The 18,331-nt window shown below is 48.0% G+C and overlaps 2 protein-coding genes and 1 long non-coding RNA gene across 18 annotated transcripts in view; 2 read left to right on the plus strand and 1 right to left on the minus strand.

The window, feature by feature from the left end:
* Positions 1-4,479, plus strand: part of PAN3 (poly(A) specific ribonuclease subunit PAN3) — a 122,159-nt gene extending 117,680 nt beyond the window's left edge. For 9 of the 13 annotated variants that reach the window (XM_028497669.2, XM_028497663.2, XM_028497664.2 and 6 more), the window contains 2 exons: positions 1,521-1,650; positions 2,574-4,479. In XM_028497669.2, coding sequence (XP_028353470.1) covers positions 1,521-1,650; positions 2,574-2,668 — 225 coding nt within the window. In that variant the 3' untranslated portion in view covers positions 2,669-4,479. Of the gene's footprint in view, positions 1-1,520 lie in introns of all 13 variants that reach the window. The other 4 variants (XR_003682603.2, XR_003682602.2, XM_028497665.2 and 1 more) reach the window with 4 other exon arrangements.
* Positions 4,480-12,144: 7,665 nt separating this feature from the next.
* FLT1 (fms related receptor tyrosine kinase 1) overlaps positions 12,145-18,331 on the minus strand; it is a 178,628-nt gene continuing 172,441 nt past the window's right edge. For 2 of the 4 annotated variants that reach the window (XM_028497903.2, XM_024125878.3), the window contains 3 exons: positions 17,335-17,419; positions 15,634-15,728; positions 12,145-12,755 (listed from right to left, as the gene is read on the minus strand). In XM_028497903.2, the coding sequence (XP_028353704.1) occupies positions 12,554-12,755; positions 15,634-15,728; positions 17,335-17,419 (382 nt within the window). In that variant the 3' untranslated portion in view covers positions 12,145-12,553. Of the gene's footprint in view, positions 12,756-13,772; positions 13,903-15,633; positions 15,729-17,334; positions 17,420-18,331 lie in introns of those variants that run through there. The other 2 variants (XM_055089641.1, XM_024125880.3) reach the window with 2 other exon arrangements.
* LOC114487522 (uncharacterized) overlaps positions 13,417-18,331 on the plus strand; it is a 115,063-nt gene continuing 110,148 nt past the window's right edge. Inside the window, exon 1 of the long non-coding RNA XR_003682687.2 lies at positions 13,417-13,537. This is a non-coding gene — a long non-coding RNA (uncharacterized lncRNA). The remainder of the gene's footprint in view (positions 13,538-18,331) is intronic.

Genomic DNA, 18,331 nt, shown 5'->3' on the forward strand with positions numbered 1-18,331 from the left:
GGTAAAATGATTTGAAAGGTTGTGCCTTCAGAATTAGTTTTAAACGTATTTTAATGAATTATTGAAAAAAGAAGGAAATATGTACATTGAAAACTAACAAAAGTAAAGTGAAAATCCTAACGAGAAGTTATTAGATGGACTCAGGATTCATACTTATGTTTTATAAAGATCTCATTAAAATATTATTGCCAAATCCTGATAGATAAGGATTTGATAAAGATTATATACTGGCATTCACACAGGTGGAAATAACAGAAGTAAATGTATGAAAACATTTGGTAACATTAATAAAAAATGTAAATTAAAATAGCAAGGCACTCATTTGATACGGAGTTACTGGTAAATTGGTACAACTCCTAAATCCGTGGTGTTCGATGTCCTTTGGGAAGCGGTTTGGCTGTATGTATTAAGCTATAAAATTACCCATACTTGTTGATTCAGTATTTATACTTTTAAGTGTTCCTGCTAGGGAAGTAATTCTATAGAAGAAAACAACTAAGTAGCCAAATATGTTCATTGCACTGTAGTTCACGATACCAAGGAATTGGAAGACATTGGGGGAATAATTGAATTATGGAGTATCAACTGGATGGAATATAATATACACAAATGTTAAACGTGACAGATAGATGAATTGGGAGATTAGGATTGACATATACACACTACCGTGCGTAAAATAGATAGCTAATGAGAGCCTGCTGTGTAGCACAGGGAGCTCAGCTCGGCGCTCTGAGACCACCTAGAGGGGTGGGAGGGTGGGAGGGGAGGTCCAAGAGGGAGGGGATATGGGGATCTATGTATACATAAAGCTGATTCACTTCGTCGTACAGTAGAAACTAACACGTCATTGTAAAGCAACTATACTCCAATAAAAATAATAATAATAAAGTTTTAAAATACGATAGGCAGTAACATAGGGCAATGTTTCTTTAATTTTTTTAAAAATGACTTTCGCATGTTTTTTATTTATTTTTTGGCCACGCCGCGCTGCATGTGGGATCTTAGTACCCCACCCAGGGGTCGAACCCACGCCCCCTGCAGTGGGAGTGCAGAGTCTTTAACCACTGGACCATCAGGGAAGTCCCTAGGGCAATGTTCTGTGTCGAGCGGGGGCTTCTTATCGCGGTGGCTTCTCTTGTTGCGGAGCACGGGCTCTAGGCGCGCGGGCTTCGGTAGCTGTGGCTCGCGGGCTCTAGGCATGCAGGCTCAGTAGTTGTGGTGCGCGGGCTTAGTTGCTCTGCGGCATGTGGGATCTTCCCGGACCAGGGCTCGAACCCGTGTCCCCTGCACTGGCAGGCGGATTCTCATCCACTGTGCCACCAGGGAAGTCCATAGGACAATGTTTTTAAAAAACGCATCTGAGTTGAAAAGTGTGTGCATAGTGATTAGTGATGTAAAATATTTATGAATATCTAGAGGGGAATGTGACAGCATTTAAAAAAATATTTCGTATGTCACTGTTGCAAATGTTGTCCTAAAATAGGCTTGAACTTCATGTGTTGTGTTTCTGTCTGTTTCAGTTAGATGCTGGTGTGCCAGAAAAAATAAGCCTCATTTCCAGAGATGAGAAGAGTGTACTTGTGGTGACTTACAGTGACTTAAAGCGATGCTTTGAAAATACTTTTCAAGAACTGATTGCAGCTGCAAATGGTCAGTTGTAGTATTTGCTTAAAAAAAAAAAAAACAGGCGGGATATGGCTGAGGAGCTTAACCAATAGCAAATTGCACTACAGCTGAACTGTTCTCATCATCTCATTTCACGTTTGGGAAACAAGCAGAAGATGAGCAGAGCTGCTTGCACTTGGGTCAGGTGCGCTGTTACTTGAAAGGAAGAATGTTTCACTTATCCTTGAGCTGTGGCTGCCCGTGGGCCACACCTGTGAAGAGTTTATTTTAGATTAAGGAGCACCGTTAGGGGAATGATGTTCCAGCTTTTGTTTTTTCCACTTGTATATGCACTAATTTTAATTTTTTAAAGACTTTTTTCTGATCTTTGAACTTTTGCCACATTGTATACTTATTAAGGGAAACTATTTGCAAGGAGGTTTTTGGGAAACAATGCTGGGCAGCATTTTTGTCACTGAGGGGTGCAGAATTTGCTCTTTTGGGGATGGGTTGCCCTGAATAACATAAGGGACCAGGTAAATGATTTCATGGAAGTACAGTGTAGTGCATAATTCTTGTAAGAGTATTGTATGCAAGCTCTGTATGCCACCCACTGTTAGTTCAGGTTGAGATTTTGTGTGTGTGTTTTTTGTTTTGTTTTTAAGAACACACAAAAATTTCAGTGACTTGTTGGGTATGAATTCCCCTATTAGTTGATTTGAATCCTTTCTGAATGAGGGTTAGATAAACAGTAACGGAAGGAGCACACAGAGCTCTTTGCTCCAAATTCAACCAGAGCCTTTTTTTAAAAAGGCATTTCCCTGCTAATCAGATACATTTACATTTATGCCATTTTCTAATAGAAAAAAATTAAGAAATTGTGTTAAAGGCCTGAAGTTCAGGAGTATATTGCTTTAGGTTTTTTCCAGTTTGCTTGTTTGTATAAAGTTCTGTTCTTTGAACCACAGCTTTATTATGGTACTTTACACTGGATACAGATACAGAGACACTGTTCAGAAGACGAACTAAACACAGCGGTGGTCTGGCGTCAGGAGCTTTCTGAAGGTTTACAGCCGGAATCTGGAGGGAAAACAATCTGCTGTGCCTTTGCAGTCACTGCTTAGCCCAAAGTAATAGTGCTTTTGATAATAACTATGTGGGATATTCCTGAATAAGTCAGTCTCAAAAGTCTGGAATTTTCCTCCTCTTAACTTTCTTAACATTTGGACGTGCAGTTGTCGCCAAACTTGGGTATTCATGGAATTTCTAGTTAATGAAATACCTATACTTTGATACTGAAGACTGCCAAATACATAGGAATTTTTCTTTCATAAAAAACAGTAACGAAGACTCTATCTCCTTTCCCAGCACTGAATGTTTTACTAGCACTGGGTGCTCATCATGCAACTATGAAGAAAATGTGGAAACTCAAAAGGTCAGGAAAGACTTCCAAGCACTTGCAACTGATGTTACAGTCTTCAATTTTAATAACTATACCTATTTGTAGTTTTCAGAGAAGTTTTTAATATTTCTCTGTCCACTTTTTATAAGCTTTAAAATGATTTTCTCTGCCTTGAGATTTGCATCAAGAAAAAGCACCTCTTCACCCCAAATCTTTGAAGACTAGAGACACGCTTTACCTGTTTTAACAAGTGTGTTTGAGTCCACGTTTGGTAGCATCAGTTGTTGAGTTAAAAAGAAGATCAGTTATTGCATTTCATCAAGATGGATTTTAAAAGAACATAATGCTCAATATTCAAAGGATAATTAACATTTGCCACCATAATGTTCTTTTTTTATGTGAAAGGAACAGGAACTTGGAGACATTAACATGCAAAAGTCTTTTATCATTATTAGCTCATGTATTTGACAAAGAGCAGCTGTCTTTTTATATGTTTTTTGACAAATCATATTGTAATTCTTTTGTACAAAAAAGAACTACTTGTATTCTAGAAGAAATATGAAATGCTTAATTTATAAGCGGGCTGGAGATTTTTTCCAATATTGTTTTCTTTGAAAATGAAAGGGGATCATCTATTTTAGTTTTGGGGTCTGGGAACTTTTTGAAAATTTAATTTGTGGACCAATGTTTTGCAAAAGCTAAGGAAGGGCAGGGGTAAAATAGGGCTTGATTTTCTCATTCTGTGTAGACCAGCAAACTTCCCTCTGCGAGGCCGGTTCAAATCACAAACCCAAGAGTGTTTGCATCGTAAATGCTAGCTTGCTTCGGCCCCTAGTAACCTCAGGACTTGGTTTGAATAAAAAGGTAGACAGCTGATATGTTTTCATGAGTAAATAGCGTCAGCCACAGAACAGCTGGTGTCAGGTGATACGTATTTTTTTTAAGCTTCGTTTTATATTTATTTTTCATTTAGTTTTTATTGGGAATGGTTTTCAATAGAACTCTTAGTTCTGCTTAGGTGTTTTTTGGGGGAGCCCTCTTTTCCATAGTGTAATTCCATTTAACAGGTTGTCTAAAAGTTAGTCTTTTTAATTCATAGGAAGATTTTAATATCTGAAAGTACTCAAATTAAGGATATAAACTTCCACACCTTCCTGTTATGACAGATACAAGCACAGAAAGGACAACCCTTGAAATCAGTGTAACGTTGGTCATTTCAATTTTTTGTTACCTATTTTAAAATCTGTTAATGTATTTACTTCATTGTAAATATTTTTGAGGGTACCTTTGTATTTTGCTTTTGACCTTGGTTCTGTGATTTGGATGTCAGCGACTTCCCGGAAAAGCACCAGTATGTTAAGTTCTAATGTCATGATCCCAATATGGGTTATTCATCTTTAATCCTGTTTTCAGTCTCTATGTGTACAGCAGTATTTTTAATAAAGAATTACAGAGAGAAAATTGTCCTTTTTTTTTTTTTTTTTTTTTGCTACCAGTTCATTTAGCAAGATGATGTTTGTTTTATGATTGGGACTTAAAAGGCCAAACGTTTCATATGTGTTTTGGAGGAATTTTTGGTCTTTGGATAAAATGGTGGCAGATTTATTTGTTAATTTACCAATTATCTGTTAAATGCCTAACTTGGATCTGTTCTAGGCACTAAAAATGCAAATAAGTATTTTAAGTACTTGTTCTTTACAAAGTGTGTAGTTCCACCCAAACGTTTCTAAATAGTACATGGCATACAGTGTAGTTTAGGAGAGAGGACCTACTTATGTGAAAGGAATGACATCTAGCTAGTCTTTGATTCAGACTCGGTTAATTTACTATATAGGTGAAGGTTCCTCTCCCCCCACCCCCCCAGAAACATCATTCCAAATAGAAGGAAGGGTAGAGAAGGAAAATATGGCAAAATGGTAATATTTGTTGAAACTAGGTACTTATTCATTAAATATAGGCATACCTCAGATATTGTGGGTTCAGTTCCAGACCACTGCAATAAAGTGAATATTGCACTAAAGTGAGTCACATGAAGTTTTTGGTTTCCCGGTGCATACAAAAGTTACGTTTACACTAGTGTGCAATAGCATTATGTCTAAAAAAAAAAATGTATATACCTTAATTTAAAAATACTGCCATCATCTGAGCCTTCAGCAAGTCGTAATCTTCTTGCAGTAGTAACGTCAGAGGCTCGTGATCACTATAACAAATATAGTAATAATGAAAAAGTTTGAAATACTAAGAGAATTACCAAAACGTGACACAGAGCCCTGAAGTGAGTGAGCAGTTGCTGTTGGAAAAACGGTGCCTTTAGACCTTCCTTGATGCAGGGATGCCGCAGACCTTCAGTCTGTAGAAAAAGCAGCATCTGTGAGGTCTGCCTGTATTTATTGAATGCCTGTGATATGTCAGGCACTGTTCTAGGAACCAGCAGAACTCTGACCACAACAGACAAATATTTCTGCTCTTAGAGAGCTTTCATCCTAGCAGGAAAAAGGAGTATATAGTAGTTAAGAGGTAATAATGGTTATGGAAAGAAAATAAAGTAGGGTAAAGCACGTGGATAGGGTTGCCAGATTTAGCAAATTAAAATAGACAACACAAAATTGAATTTGAATTTCAGATAAACAGTGGATAATTTTTTTTTAGCATGAGTGTGTCTCAAGTATTGCATGGGACATAGGATCATTTGTTTATCTGAAATTCAGATTTAATTAGCCATCCTGTGTTTCATCTTGCAACTCTAGGTGTGGGGAGTTTGGTGGTGATGGTAGAATTTCAAACGGGACGATCTGGGTAGTAGGTCTCCCTGAGAAGGTTGTATTTGAGCAAAGACTTGAAGTGAAGGAGCCAGGCATGCAGATGCCTGAGGGAAAAGAATTCCAGGCCGGGGAATGTGCCGGGAGTGTGTGAGGCATGGCAGGCAGGCTCCCATGGCCAGAGTAGAATGAGCAGGAAGTGAGGTCAGAAAGGGTAATGGGGGGGGGGAAAAAAAAAAAGAAAAGAAAAGAAAGAAAGGGTAACGGGGAAGGGAGGTGGAGTGTCTTGTAGACCATTCCAAGACCACTTTGGCCTTTTACTCCTGTAGGGGAAGCTTCAAGGAGGATTGTGAACATGGCACAACATTTAAATAATAACATGGCACAGCATTTAAAAGGGTCACTCGGGCTGCTAGGTAGGGGATTTGGGGTGGGGTGATGGGGCGTTACCGTAGAAGCAGTGGGAAGCAACTGGATTCTGAATACATTCTAAAGGTAGAGCCAAGAGCATGTCCTGATTTTTTTTTTTTCCTTTCTGCGGCACGCGGGCCTCTCACCGCTGTGGCCTCTCCCGTTGCGGAGCACAGGCTCCGGACGCGCAGGCCCGGCGGCCACGGCTCACGGGCCCGGCCGCTCCGCGGCACGTGGGATCCTCCCGGACCGGGGCACGAACCCGCGTGCCCTGCCTCGGCAGGCGGACTCTCAACCACTGCGCCACCAGGGAAGCCCCTGATTTATTATTTATAGGACGTGGAGTAAGAAAGAAGAGAGGAATCAAAATGACTGTGAAGGTTTTGGCCCACTACTGACAGGATGGAGGAGTCTGCTGAATTGAAAGAGATGGTTGAGGAACGAAGGGGTTTTGGAGGGAGAGAGGAAGGGAGGGGGTCGGCACGGGGAAGTGAGGAAAGACAGTTGGGAGTTTGGTCTGAGGCCTGTTAAGTTTAAGATGTTTAGTACACGTTTGTTCTGGGTTTTTTATCGTTTTGTGACGACGGACTGTAAACTTCAGTGGCGTAAAACCACCCCCATTTTACTCTCATGGAGTCTGTGGGTCAGGAATTAGGACAGGGCACAGCAGGGATGGCTCAGCTCTACCCATGATGTTGGACCTCAGCAGGGAAAACTCCAGTGCCCGGGGGGATGGGGGCTGAAATCATCCGACCCGGCACCTGAACTGAAGGTCATGAACTGGGCTCAGCTGGGGCCGGTCAATGGAGGCACCAACTCATGGCCTCTCCGTGAGGCTTAGGCTTCTCCAGCTCTGGCGACTGGGTCTCTGGTGGGACCGGTTGGAGAATGAGTGACCTCATTCTCCGGGTGGAGGCTGCATGATCTTTTCTGACCCGGTCTCGGAATCATGCTGGGTCACTTCTGGCACATTCCGTTGCTGACGAGTCACAAAGCCTGCTCTGATTCCAGGGGAGAGGCATTGGATGGGGAAGTGACAAGGACACTGCCAAAGCTCGTGTGGGATGGGAGATATTGGCGCAGCCACTTTCTGGAAAATACAGTCTACTCCAGCATCAAGAGATGTTGGTTTAGCACTCACATAAGAGTCTGGAGGTTAGGGGGAGAGATCTGGTCTATACATGTAATTTGTAAGTCATTACCATATAGATGTCATTTCAAGCCCTGAGGTTGGTTGAGAGCATGAAGAGAGTTAGTATAGGCTGAGACGTGGAAAGGTCCAGGGGCAGAGCCCTGGGGTTCCTGGAACACTGTTCAAGGATCAGAGAAAAGAAAACCAGTATGAGGCAGAAATGACCAGTGAGGTGGGAAGGAAAATCTGTGATGTCCTAGAATCAAGGTGTTTCCAGGAATAAGGGTCAAGGTGTTAAGACTGAGACTGAAAATGGCCACTGAGTTTAGCGGCATGGCGTCATGGATAAGCTCCCCATGGAGCAGCTCCTTTTCAGTGAGTGGGAGAGAAAGCTCGGCTTGAGTGGGAGGAGAGGAACCAGAAACAAAGAGTAGTATAACCAGCTCTTTCAAGGAATTTTGCCGTGAAGAGGAAAAGAGAAATGGGGTGGTAGCTGGAGGGGAAAGCAGGGATGGAGGGTTTTTGGTTTTGCCAGATGGGAGAGGTAATAGCATGTTCGTATGATCCAGTGGAAGAGGGAAGATGGGCAGGGGTGAGGGGTGGTGAGTTGCTGGAGCAATGGCCTCGAGTCGAGGAGAGGGAGGGGGGTGAGTGTACCCCGGGTGTTCTGAGTCGGGAGGGCAGAGTGTCTGGGCACAGATGCTGGTAGGTGTGCAGATGTGATGGTGGGATTTTGAAGTTCTCTTGACTCCTTCAGTTGTCCCATCGATGTGAAGGGTACATTGATAGTGCCTATCACATTGGGTCGCTTTGAAAATTAAATGAGATTATTTCTCTAAACCACTTGGAGAATAGTTCCTGGCACATACAGTTCAGTTGCTGTGTTTGAGTCTAAGCCCTTACTCTTTTTAAAATGGGTTCTTCCTCTGTGAAAAGTTGTGGTAATCAATCAGGTTTTTTTCATTCTAATAATCCTTTATTGAAGAAGAGCATATAGGGCTTCCCTGGTGGCGCAGTGGTTGAGAATCCACCTGCCAATGTAGGGGACACTGGTTCAAGCCCTGGTCTGGGAAGATCCCACATGCCGCGGAGCAACTAAGCCCGTGCGCCACAACTAACTGAAGCCCGTGCGCCTAGAGCCTGTGCTCCACAGCAAGAGAAACCACCACAGTGAGAAGCCCACGCACTGCAACGAAGGACTAACCGCAACTAGAGAAAGCCTGCGTGCAGCAATGAAGACCCAACACAGCCAAAAATAAATAAGTAAAATAAATTTATAGAAACAAAAAAACAAATAAAATATTTTTTTTTTTAAAAAGAGCATACACACACACACGTTTGCATGTAAGGGTACAGCTCAGTGAATGATCATGAAGTGAACGTACCTATTTACCACACCCAGATCAAGAAATAGAACATTAGCGGCATCTAGTGGGTTTGGGGGGTTACTTTGTTTTTTCTCTTAAATGTCTTTAGTTCAAAAAACAGAAGGCTAGTCATTCCTGTGTTGGGACCCAGGATATTTCTGAAATATTTCCTGGCCTGTGAAATCCAAAAGTCTGGTAATACGTTTAACACTGAGGAGTCCAATAAACCTTACTGGGCTATCCTTCTGCTGGACAAAAGAAAAAAATCAGTTCCCAAATGTACAATAAGTTTCTAGAGTCATGAGAAAACTTCTAAACGATGACGTGACACCAATTCCTTGAGCATTCTTCAAATCCTTTGCCTAAATCAGTGACTTTTGTGTTAAGAAAACCAGTAACATTTTTAAAGGATTTCAGATTCTCGAAGATAAAATGCTTTTTGCCCTCTTCAGCTAATAACCACAAATTTATTGAGATTAGTCATTTATCCCTTTCTCTCGCCTTGTCCCAAAGAAAGTAGGCCTGTCTTCCCTGGAAGTGCTTCTCCAATCTGGTTTGCTCGTGATGTTATTAGGAAGGTGATGGTATGACCGCTTTCTAAGACAATGTGTTGGTCACTTATTCTATGTCTATTAGTGATTACCTAAATGGTTCCTCTTTCTAGGATGTAATCCACAAAACAAAATTGAAGAATACTTAGCTAGTGTCCTTCCTTCCTTAGGGAAGCTCTTGTGTCTTTGCCTAGTTATTCTGTATGGTTCCCAGCACACAACCTCTAATACACAAATATACACCCACGCGCGTGTGTGTGCGCACACACACATTCTGTGATTATGGTAATGTTAGTGTTTGGGAAAGCCTGCCTCTTTTATCAGTGAGGGAACTTTGGTCTGCAGCCAGCCCTCGCACTCGGTCTGTACATTTTACTCGTGATCGTATTCATTTTAGATTTTGATGCTGATTTACTGATCACAGTGTCTCGATTGTTTAGAGCAGCCACCCTGTGGACTGGTGGAAGCTCTGTGCCCCGTCTCTAGTGGCGCTTGCTTTCTGTTTCTTGTGCCGGATTAGTAATTGGTATTTCATGAGCTCTCCCAGAACACCTGTCCACTCCCGCCCAGGGAAACCAAGACCCCTTTTTTCATTTATATGCAAAATAGAAACTATATGGATGTTTTTGTAAGTTAATTTTATTATATGAAGATAGCATACAAAGTACATTCGTAGTGACTAGAGATGTAGGACGAGATTCTCTCTTACTTATATCTGCAGCATATATTCTTGGTTTGTATAAACGTAACTTTAAAATTCCAGTTTCCTTAAATAGTTCTGCACAAAACACACACACACAAATATACATATAGTTATTACCACTGTCGGTCAAAGACGCGCTCCTTCTTTGATCAGTTAAGAGGGGCCGACATGTGGTTGTTTCTTGTGTGGCATTCTTAGGGGCTGGGAAGCGAGGCGCAGCCGGAAGGCCGAGGTCACCTCCTCAGGGCTTGGACCCACTTGCTCCACGGGCCTGAGCGTCATTCTTAGACCAGCTAGATACAGGCTCGCGCATGGTTCCCGTCCCCTCCCTACCCACGCTGCTCCGTGTCCGTGATCTCACAAGTCCCGAAAGGGGGTGCTTGTCCCCTCATTGTTCATGCCACCCATTTCTGTCGGAAATGACAAGTGGGTCTAATAATACCATCAGTCCACTAGTGATTGAATTTTCAGTGCTGTTTCAACGAACCCGTCTGGGACAAGCCCTTCGCCACCGGATACACTCATTCCCCCCAGCTTCCAGTTTTCCTTCTATGTTAAGACTCCAGATAAAACCGGACCGATGGACAGACCCGAGTCTCTGAGGAAGCAGGATTAACATAGTCTAACGTGTTCTTTGTCTTTTGGAAAGATGGTATTACTAAGGCCTCTTAATGATTAAGAGTTAGATTATTGAAATCAAGACATTATATGTATAGCTAAGGTTTTTCTTTGTTTTCACTAACTGCTGGATCCTTAACTGATTTGAGAAAACAGGAGAATCGATTGTGGTCTTCTCGTAATTCCCCCGTTTGACCCCCTCCCGGTTACCTGATTTCTACCGTTGCCAGGGGTCACAGGCGCTCTTGGGCTTGTGAAGAAGAGGAAGAAGAAGGCCCCCCTCTCCTGGCCCTGGCCCGATTCTGTCTGCACTTGGCTCTTGCTGGAGATTGGCCAGAGGCTCCTCCAGCAGAGTCCCCACCCCCGGAAGCAGGCGACGTCTTGCTGGGGACGGTCCAGCCCTCCCATCTCTTCATACGAAGAGCCTTGAAGCGAGACTGTGGCACACGGGGCAGGAAGCACAGGCCCGTCGATCACTTCCGTCTCAGGTTCTAGAGTTAAGAAGGGAAGCATCCTCTTCTCTACCAGGAGCAGTGATTCCTTGTGGCCTGTCTGGCTCCAACTGGCCCCAGAAGGTGTGCACATCCTAAACACGCAGCGTCACGCAGAGCCAGTGAGGGGTCCAGGGCCTCTGGACCCTGAGAAGAAGGCACCCTTTTGTACCCTGTCTCCCTAGTTCCATCATCCTCAGACCCAAGGCAAGGCCCAAAGTAGATGAAAAGAGGCTTTTCTGCTCATTAACTAATATCCTGAGTCCCAATTCTAGAAGTATCTTGCATAAATTACATACCACCTTTTTCCTCAAGGAGCATAAAGTGCTTAGTAGACATTGGTCAATGCTCTTCTGTCTCAGAGGCGAGGGTGGGTAGGGTCTCCACCGAATAAGAAGGACACCTGGTTGACTTCTGTCCTCGGGTCGCCACGGTTTTCGGGAGTTGGTCTGGTTGGCGTGGAGATGGGGTTTTCACTCCACCTTCTCTTTTTTTCTCCATCTATCCTAGTTTGGGTCTAGAGTAAACCTCCACAAGACTTGTTTTCCTTCTCCTCAGCTTCCTTTTCTAACTAACTGTACGAAACAGGTTAATACCCAAAACTGAGTTATGTCTTGACTAGATGTTAATACTCCAGACGGAATCTGCCAGTATCTTTGAAAACGTGGCGTTAAGCCGAACCGGTGACCTAGCAGGCCAGACTCACTGGGCTGAGCTTCCGGGGAGAGGCGACCCCCCCCCCGCCCCGCCCAGCTCAGGGGGCGGGGTCAGCGTGTCCTGCTGGGGGGCCGGCGCGGGGCACGGGCTTGGCTTCGAGCTCCACGCAGCGCTGGAGACGAAAGCCGTGCCCCGTCTGGGAAGAGGCACAGAACCCGCCCCACAGCTGAGGTGGTGCAATGTGCCTGGTCGTTCCAAAAATCACGTTTGGCCTTTTTTGGCCTCCGCTCACCGCCCACCCCCCTGTCCTGTCTGCTCCCCGGCTGGCTCTCGAACGTGGACCCAGTGGCGCTGTCCCCATCCCACTCCCTCCCCGCGCCCCGTCCTGTTCTCTTCCTCTCCCCTCCTCCTCCTCCTCCTCCTCCTCCTCCCCACAGGCCGTGTCAGCTGCTGCAGGGCCCCAGAGCCACGCCTTTGCAGCACAGGCCTGGCTGGCCCGCCGAGTCTGAGCTGCGGTGACAGGTGACAGTGTGTGTCCTGAACCACCCGGAGCCCCGGCGGCCCCGGGGTCCCGGGGAGGAGAGGCGAGTCCTGGGGCTGGGGAAGGGCTTCTCCTACCCTCTGAGGCCCGCGAGGGTTGGCAGCGGTGCTCTTGGCCTGTCACTATTCCTCTACTGGGGCTACATTCTTGTTAGTCAAAAGAGACAGAAGCACTATTAACAGTCACACAAAAGCAGCTGGCTTCTGTGGAAAGGAAAAGGTGTCGATTTATATATGCATAATACTGGCAAAAGCTACTTTCCTGGGGGTATAAATACACACGTGGCTCTAGAAAGAAGGCTGTGCTGAGTCGGGCTCTAGACGGGTGCGGTGGAGTATGGGACCACGGAGTTGTAGTCGGGCGGGGGAGAGCAGCACGAAATCTTCCTCTCCAGCTCCGAGGGGTCATGGGTGAATCTGCGCCGGCCTCTGCTGAGGTGCCCACAGCTGGCATGGCAGAACGCGGGTCTGCTGAGGTCAGAAAGGCCCGACTCCTTACTTGTACTGGTTACTCTCAAGCTAAAGAAAGAAAAGAAAAGAAAAAAATCAACGGTGCAAAGTTGATTTCTTGAACACACTCAAGTCCACCCCTTGGTGGGTCGCTTGCTCGTGGCCGTCCTGGGGCTCATGGCTGCGGAGTCCCACCGCGCCCTCTGCCCGGGTCTCTGGAGCTGCGCACGGCCTCTCTGCCGCCAGCTGGGGGTCATTCCGCCGGCCGAGGGTGGGATTGGTTAAGGCAAACCCAGACCTGCTGGTGGAAAATGGCCCCCGGGCTTGGGTCCGGCCTTCCGCTACTGTGATTGGCTCAGAGATGCTGCCCAGCGCCGCTAATACTGAAGCCGAGCCCCTGGAACCTGTGAACGGCACTTTATACGGCAAAGGGCTGCGATCGAGCTGAAGGAGCTAAAGGATCTCGGGAGGCGGCGCCCGGCCTGCGTGCCCCAGCCCTGCGTGCCCCAGCCCTGCGTGCCCCAGCCCTGCGTGCCCCAGCCCTGCGTGCCCCAGCTGGGCCTCAAGCACCATCACACGCGTCCTCACAAGAGAGGCGGGGGGCGCGTCCCCGCGCACGCACGAGGGGCGGGAAGGTGGGGCCGAGGAGGCGGCGGGGGCGGCGCCGCTGGAGGCGGCGAGGCACGGTCTTCCCCGGGGCCTCCCCAGGGAGCGCAGCCCTGCGACACCTTGATCTTGGACGTCCGGCCTCGGGAACTGCGAGGGAATACATGTCTCCTGTGTCGAGCCACCGAGTTTGTGGAGGTTTGTTACAGCCGCCTAGAGAAACTACTAGAACGTCCTACGGAAAGGTGAGCACAGCCGTCCGTCTCCGTCTCCTGTTTGTACGCCAGAGGAGAGGAGTGTCCGGTTAGGGCGGTGTCTGGCGGCAAGGGCGAAGGGGGAGGGGACGGGCTGCCGGCTTCCATGCGTCGCGTGGAGCCCAGGACGCCGCGCGCGCCGGCGAGAGGAGCTTCTCCTGTCCTCGCGGGTTTGATGGGCCGAACAGCTGGATGAGCATGAGAGCCCCGGGCGCCACGACGTTGTTTGATTGGCTCTGCGTTAGCACGCCCAGCCTTTGATCCGTGTTCTGTATTTTAGTCTCCGAGTAGAGGATGCGATGGGTGGTTTTCCTTTTTTCACACAGGAAAGCGTTTCAGAGTGTTTCTGGAGGTGTCTTAAAGCAGGAGACAAAAGCGCGTGGGTCCCGACGTGCCCTGCCGGCGCGCGGCTCTGGGCCCCCGGGGGTGCGCCCGCAGAGGGCACGCGTGCGCAGGTGTTCGGCCCCGAGCGTGCCCGGCCCTCCAGCTCCCTGGGGTTTGATGCGCTGTGGGCCCCATCGCTCAGAGGCGTCTGTGGCCACCCTTTGACTTGGATCGGGGCCAGCAAACTAGCCGTGCGCTGGCCACCTGTTTGTGGTTTTTTTTTAAGCAACAGATTTGTTGACATATAACTTACGTACTGTGCGATTCACCTATTTAAAGCGGACAGGCCAATGGTTGTTAGTATATTCACAGATGGCTATTCTGGGCATTTCATATGCATGGAATCATACGATGCACGGTGTTTCATGACCGGCTCTTTTCACTTAATTCAAGGTTCATCCATGTTGTAGCGTGTATCGGTACCTCATACTTTTTACTGACGAATCTCCTATTGTACAGATATATGCATTTTATTAATTCGCCAACTGATAAGACATTCGAGTTGTTTCTACTTTTGGTTACTATGAATAATGCCGCTATGAACATTTGTGTGCAAGTTTCTGTGCGGACGTAAGTTTTCATTTCCGTGGGGTATATACCCTACGGAGTTGAATTGCTGGTTCCTAGACTAACTCTATTTAGCCTTCTGAGGAACTGCTAGGCTGTTTTCCAAAGTGGCTGCACTGTTTTATGTTCCTACAAGCCAGCACACAGGGTTCTAATTTCTCCATCTCCTCGCCAGCACTGACTCTGATTCCGGCCATGCGGGCAGGTGTGAAGGGGTGTCTCATGTAACTTGCATCTCCCTGATGACTGATGAGGTTAAGCATATTTTCCTGTGCTCCCTGGCCGCGGTTGCCTGCTTCTGGAGGGAGAGGTGACCGGACACAGCTGCAGCTCCTGGCTCGTGTACTGTGGACGGCTGCCTCTGTAAGTGGCAGAGGTGAGCCGTTGTTTACCCTCTGGCTCTTTAAGTCAGCAGACCCCTGATTTAGGTAAAAGAGGAGCAGGACGGTTCTGCCTGTGGGTGAGTCAGGGGCAGGCGTTTGAACCGGGACGGGAAGGCAAGCCTGGTAGGCCCGGCCTTGCCCTGTCCAGCACTGTCCCTGGGCAGAGACGAGCGCCGAGAGAAGCAGGGCCCTGGAGGGTCCAGCGAGAGCCGACGTTTTCGGACAGCGTTGCCACTGGCCGCTGTGTGGAGGAAGGAGAGCCAGGGTCCACAGGACATGAGCACTCACTTGGAAGGGTTGGGGTGTCAGGAGGGCGAGTCTTAGGACTGGACGGCAGTAGTCGGGCCCTTCCTGTGCCGGTGCTACCGGCCTGGGATGGTGATGGCTGCGCGTCCCCTCCCCGCCCCTGTGAGCAGGTCTCCATCTGAACTGTGCACTGTCGACAGCTGGAGACATCGGGCTCCTTTCCACCGAGGGGCTGTGCTTCATGGGCTTGGACTGCCTGTCCTTGCCCGCGAAGCAAGTTCTGTTTTCTCTTAAATCCCAGTCTTCCTTCCCAGAACGTGGCGCTCAGATGTCTGATTTTATGCCCTCTTTCCTGTCCTTCTGGGGAGAAAAAAGTGCTTTCTGCACAGCCTGGACACTATGGTCTAGGAGGGCTGGTAGCCCTCAAGTATGGCCATGAAACCCGCTCCCCCGGCATCTTCCTTCTCGCCCCTCTGGGAACTGGTCAAAGCCCCCCAGCGTCCTTACTCAATCTTCAGTGAGGCCTTGGGTTTACTCTCGGCCCAGGTGAAGCGCTTTAGCAAGGGAGAGGCCAGCAGGGCGCCGCTGTCCACCTGGTAGTCCTGCAGGGAAGAAGGGTAGAAGGAAAAGTTTACACCTCTTGCTTGACCTGGAGGGGCCCGTGCCAATCGCGGTGTGATGTCCGGATGCGCGTCTAAGGTCACCAGGTTCCGGCCTCACCTCCACACTCCCTGCCTGTGAAGACACAGCACTGTCTTCATATTGGCAAGTCTAAACTTTGTCAGCCACAGAAATCCTGTGCCCAGTGACTGAGGCCCTTCCTCCTGACGGTGAAGAAAGCAAGCGCAAACAAAAGGGAAAACTGCGGGTGCCAGGTGAGCGTTTTTCCTAGTCAACTTTTATGCAAATGACCGCTTAAATATATTAAAGACAGTTGGGGCGATGGCTTGGCAATGATATGTAAAGACTGAGAAATTATAAAGACACCGTTTAATTTTTCTTGGAGATTCTACAGAATTTTTAGGCCCTCCTGTGTGATGGTTTCCAACCATTCTGTTTCCGTGTTGGTTCGTATTTAGCATTGTTATGCAGGGTCCTCCTGACCCTGTTAACACCGCGCTTCCGGTGAGCGGACCCCACACGTGGGTCCTGCCACCCTGAGTCCCCCCTTGGCTCTGTCTGTGTCCTTAAGTGTCCGTCAGCAAAGGAGCCTCAGCAAGGGGCCCGCCCCAGTTCCCGAGGTACTCAGGTGGGCAGGGCTGAGGGTCAAAGAAGCCCTCCATGTTTTGTTTCGTATCGTTTCCTTGGACTTAAAACCAGTGTTTCTAAGCAGCAAACCAACATTTCCAGCCACTTTGCCTTTGTATTCACCAGCTTATTTGTAATTTTTTTTTTTTAGTGTTGAAATAACCTTTTCCTCTGTATCTGGCACGTCTGGAGGGTCCTGGTGTTTTTCAGCGGTGACTGTGCCACGGCCCAAGGCCACGCTGTTTGTGCTCTCACCGCCTTCACACCACAGTAGGGTTTACAGGCCTTTGTGGGGTCACGACTCCGTGAGCGGCCCTGAGATGCAGCGGCCGTGTCTCTTGTCCAGCCCTCCCTCTCCTCCCCTTATTCTCTCAGCCCCACATCCCAGATCTTTTTTTTTTTTTTTTTGTGGTACGCGGGCCTCTCACCGCCGTGGCCTCTCCCGTTGCGGAGCACAGGCTCCGGACGCGCAGGCTCGGCGGCCGTGGCCGTGGCTCCCTGTGTGGTTGGGTGGGAACAGGGCTGTTCAGCTCTGGAAACTTCGTAAGAGGGAGCAGAGGCCTAGGAGATTCTTCCAGGATCTCAGAGCTGCTCGTGGGACAGGGCTCTCTGTCGCACCTCGAAGGTGCGGCCACTCGCACAGCTTTGAGTTCCTCTAATGCTCTGAAAGCAAGGTTCCATCACTGATGGCCAAGAAGCTCAGAAACACACAGTGAGGTTTCCTAGGGGACTGAGTTATGCCCAGGCGAGGACATGGGCCCTGGAGTGAATCCTGGGTCATCTTCAAACTACAGAATTACTTTCAGATTAGCTCTGTGTATTCTACGTCTTGCTGTCAGCCCCCCTGAAATGGTCATTTCAGCCACCACTGATTACCGGCCCCTGTTGACCTAGAGCCACCGGACGACTGGAGTTTGTGTGTGGATGGGGTGCCCCGAGTAGGTTGCTTCCGTTACTTACATCAAGCATGGAGGTGGTATTTGGTGAAAGTTCTTCAAAGGGTTTGATTTCTTCCAGGCTGATGAAATCGAAAGCATTTACATATCTAAAGAAGCAGCAGAAGGAATAATCAAGACAGGAGAATGCAACCGGTTTTGATTAATCAGGAGACCGTGGGGCCCACATCCCAGCTAAGCTTAACCCAAATGCTAGGAGTCGCCTCATCCCTCGTGAGGCTGCAGTTCTCTGGCTGTGCTTCCCTGGGAATCGCGATGGCAGTGCTACTTCCTCCTGTGGTTGCTAATCCACGTTGCATAGTGTTGAGCAAAACCCCCGAGGGACCCTTGAGAGACGTGGTAGCGGTCAGGCCTCTGGTCCCCCGTGGAACCAGATGGTGTCGGGCTGAGAAGAGACCCGAGTCGTCATCTGGTCTAAACACCCATGTTACAAAGAAATGGGAAATGATGCCCAGAGAGGTGACGTGGCTTCACCGTGTGCAGCTGCTACTTCTGCAAGGACATGACCCCTCAGGGTCACACAGCTGCTTCAGTGGCATAATCAAGCACCAGGGCTAGTCTTGTGTGTCCAGTTTTGCGATCACAGATCGGGAGAAAGGGGTAGTACTTGGATGAGCTCCCTGTGACTGCCTGCCGAGCTTTGGTTGATCTGTTAGGAGAGGCCGGTAGAGGGACCCACTGCGCGCCCCCTCGCCTGAGGCCCTGTCACCGCCGACAAGGCCCCACCTCTTAGGCAAGCTCCCTACTGGGCCCGAGGCTCAGCAACAGACTGGAAAGGCCCGTGTAAGTTTGACACCTTCCTCCCCAGGTCTGACACAATCCGCCCCTGCTAATTTATTTAATCCATGCTTACTTTTCTCATCTTTAAAACAACGGATGACTCATCTGGGCTGCTTGTGAAGTACGAATCGTGCCGCTGACCTGTGAGCCAGCACCGCAAATCTGGGCCGGCCACTGGACTTCTTCCAGGCCTGTCCCAGACCATCAGTCTTTGCAGCTCT

This window comes from Physeter macrocephalus, chromosome 13 (genome assembly GCF_002837175.3).
Source record: "Physeter macrocephalus isolate SW-GA chromosome 13, ASM283717v5, whole genome shotgun sequence".
In the NCBI taxonomy this organism is placed as follows: Eukaryota; Metazoa; Chordata; class Mammalia; order Artiodactyla; family Physeteridae; genus Physeter; species Physeter macrocephalus.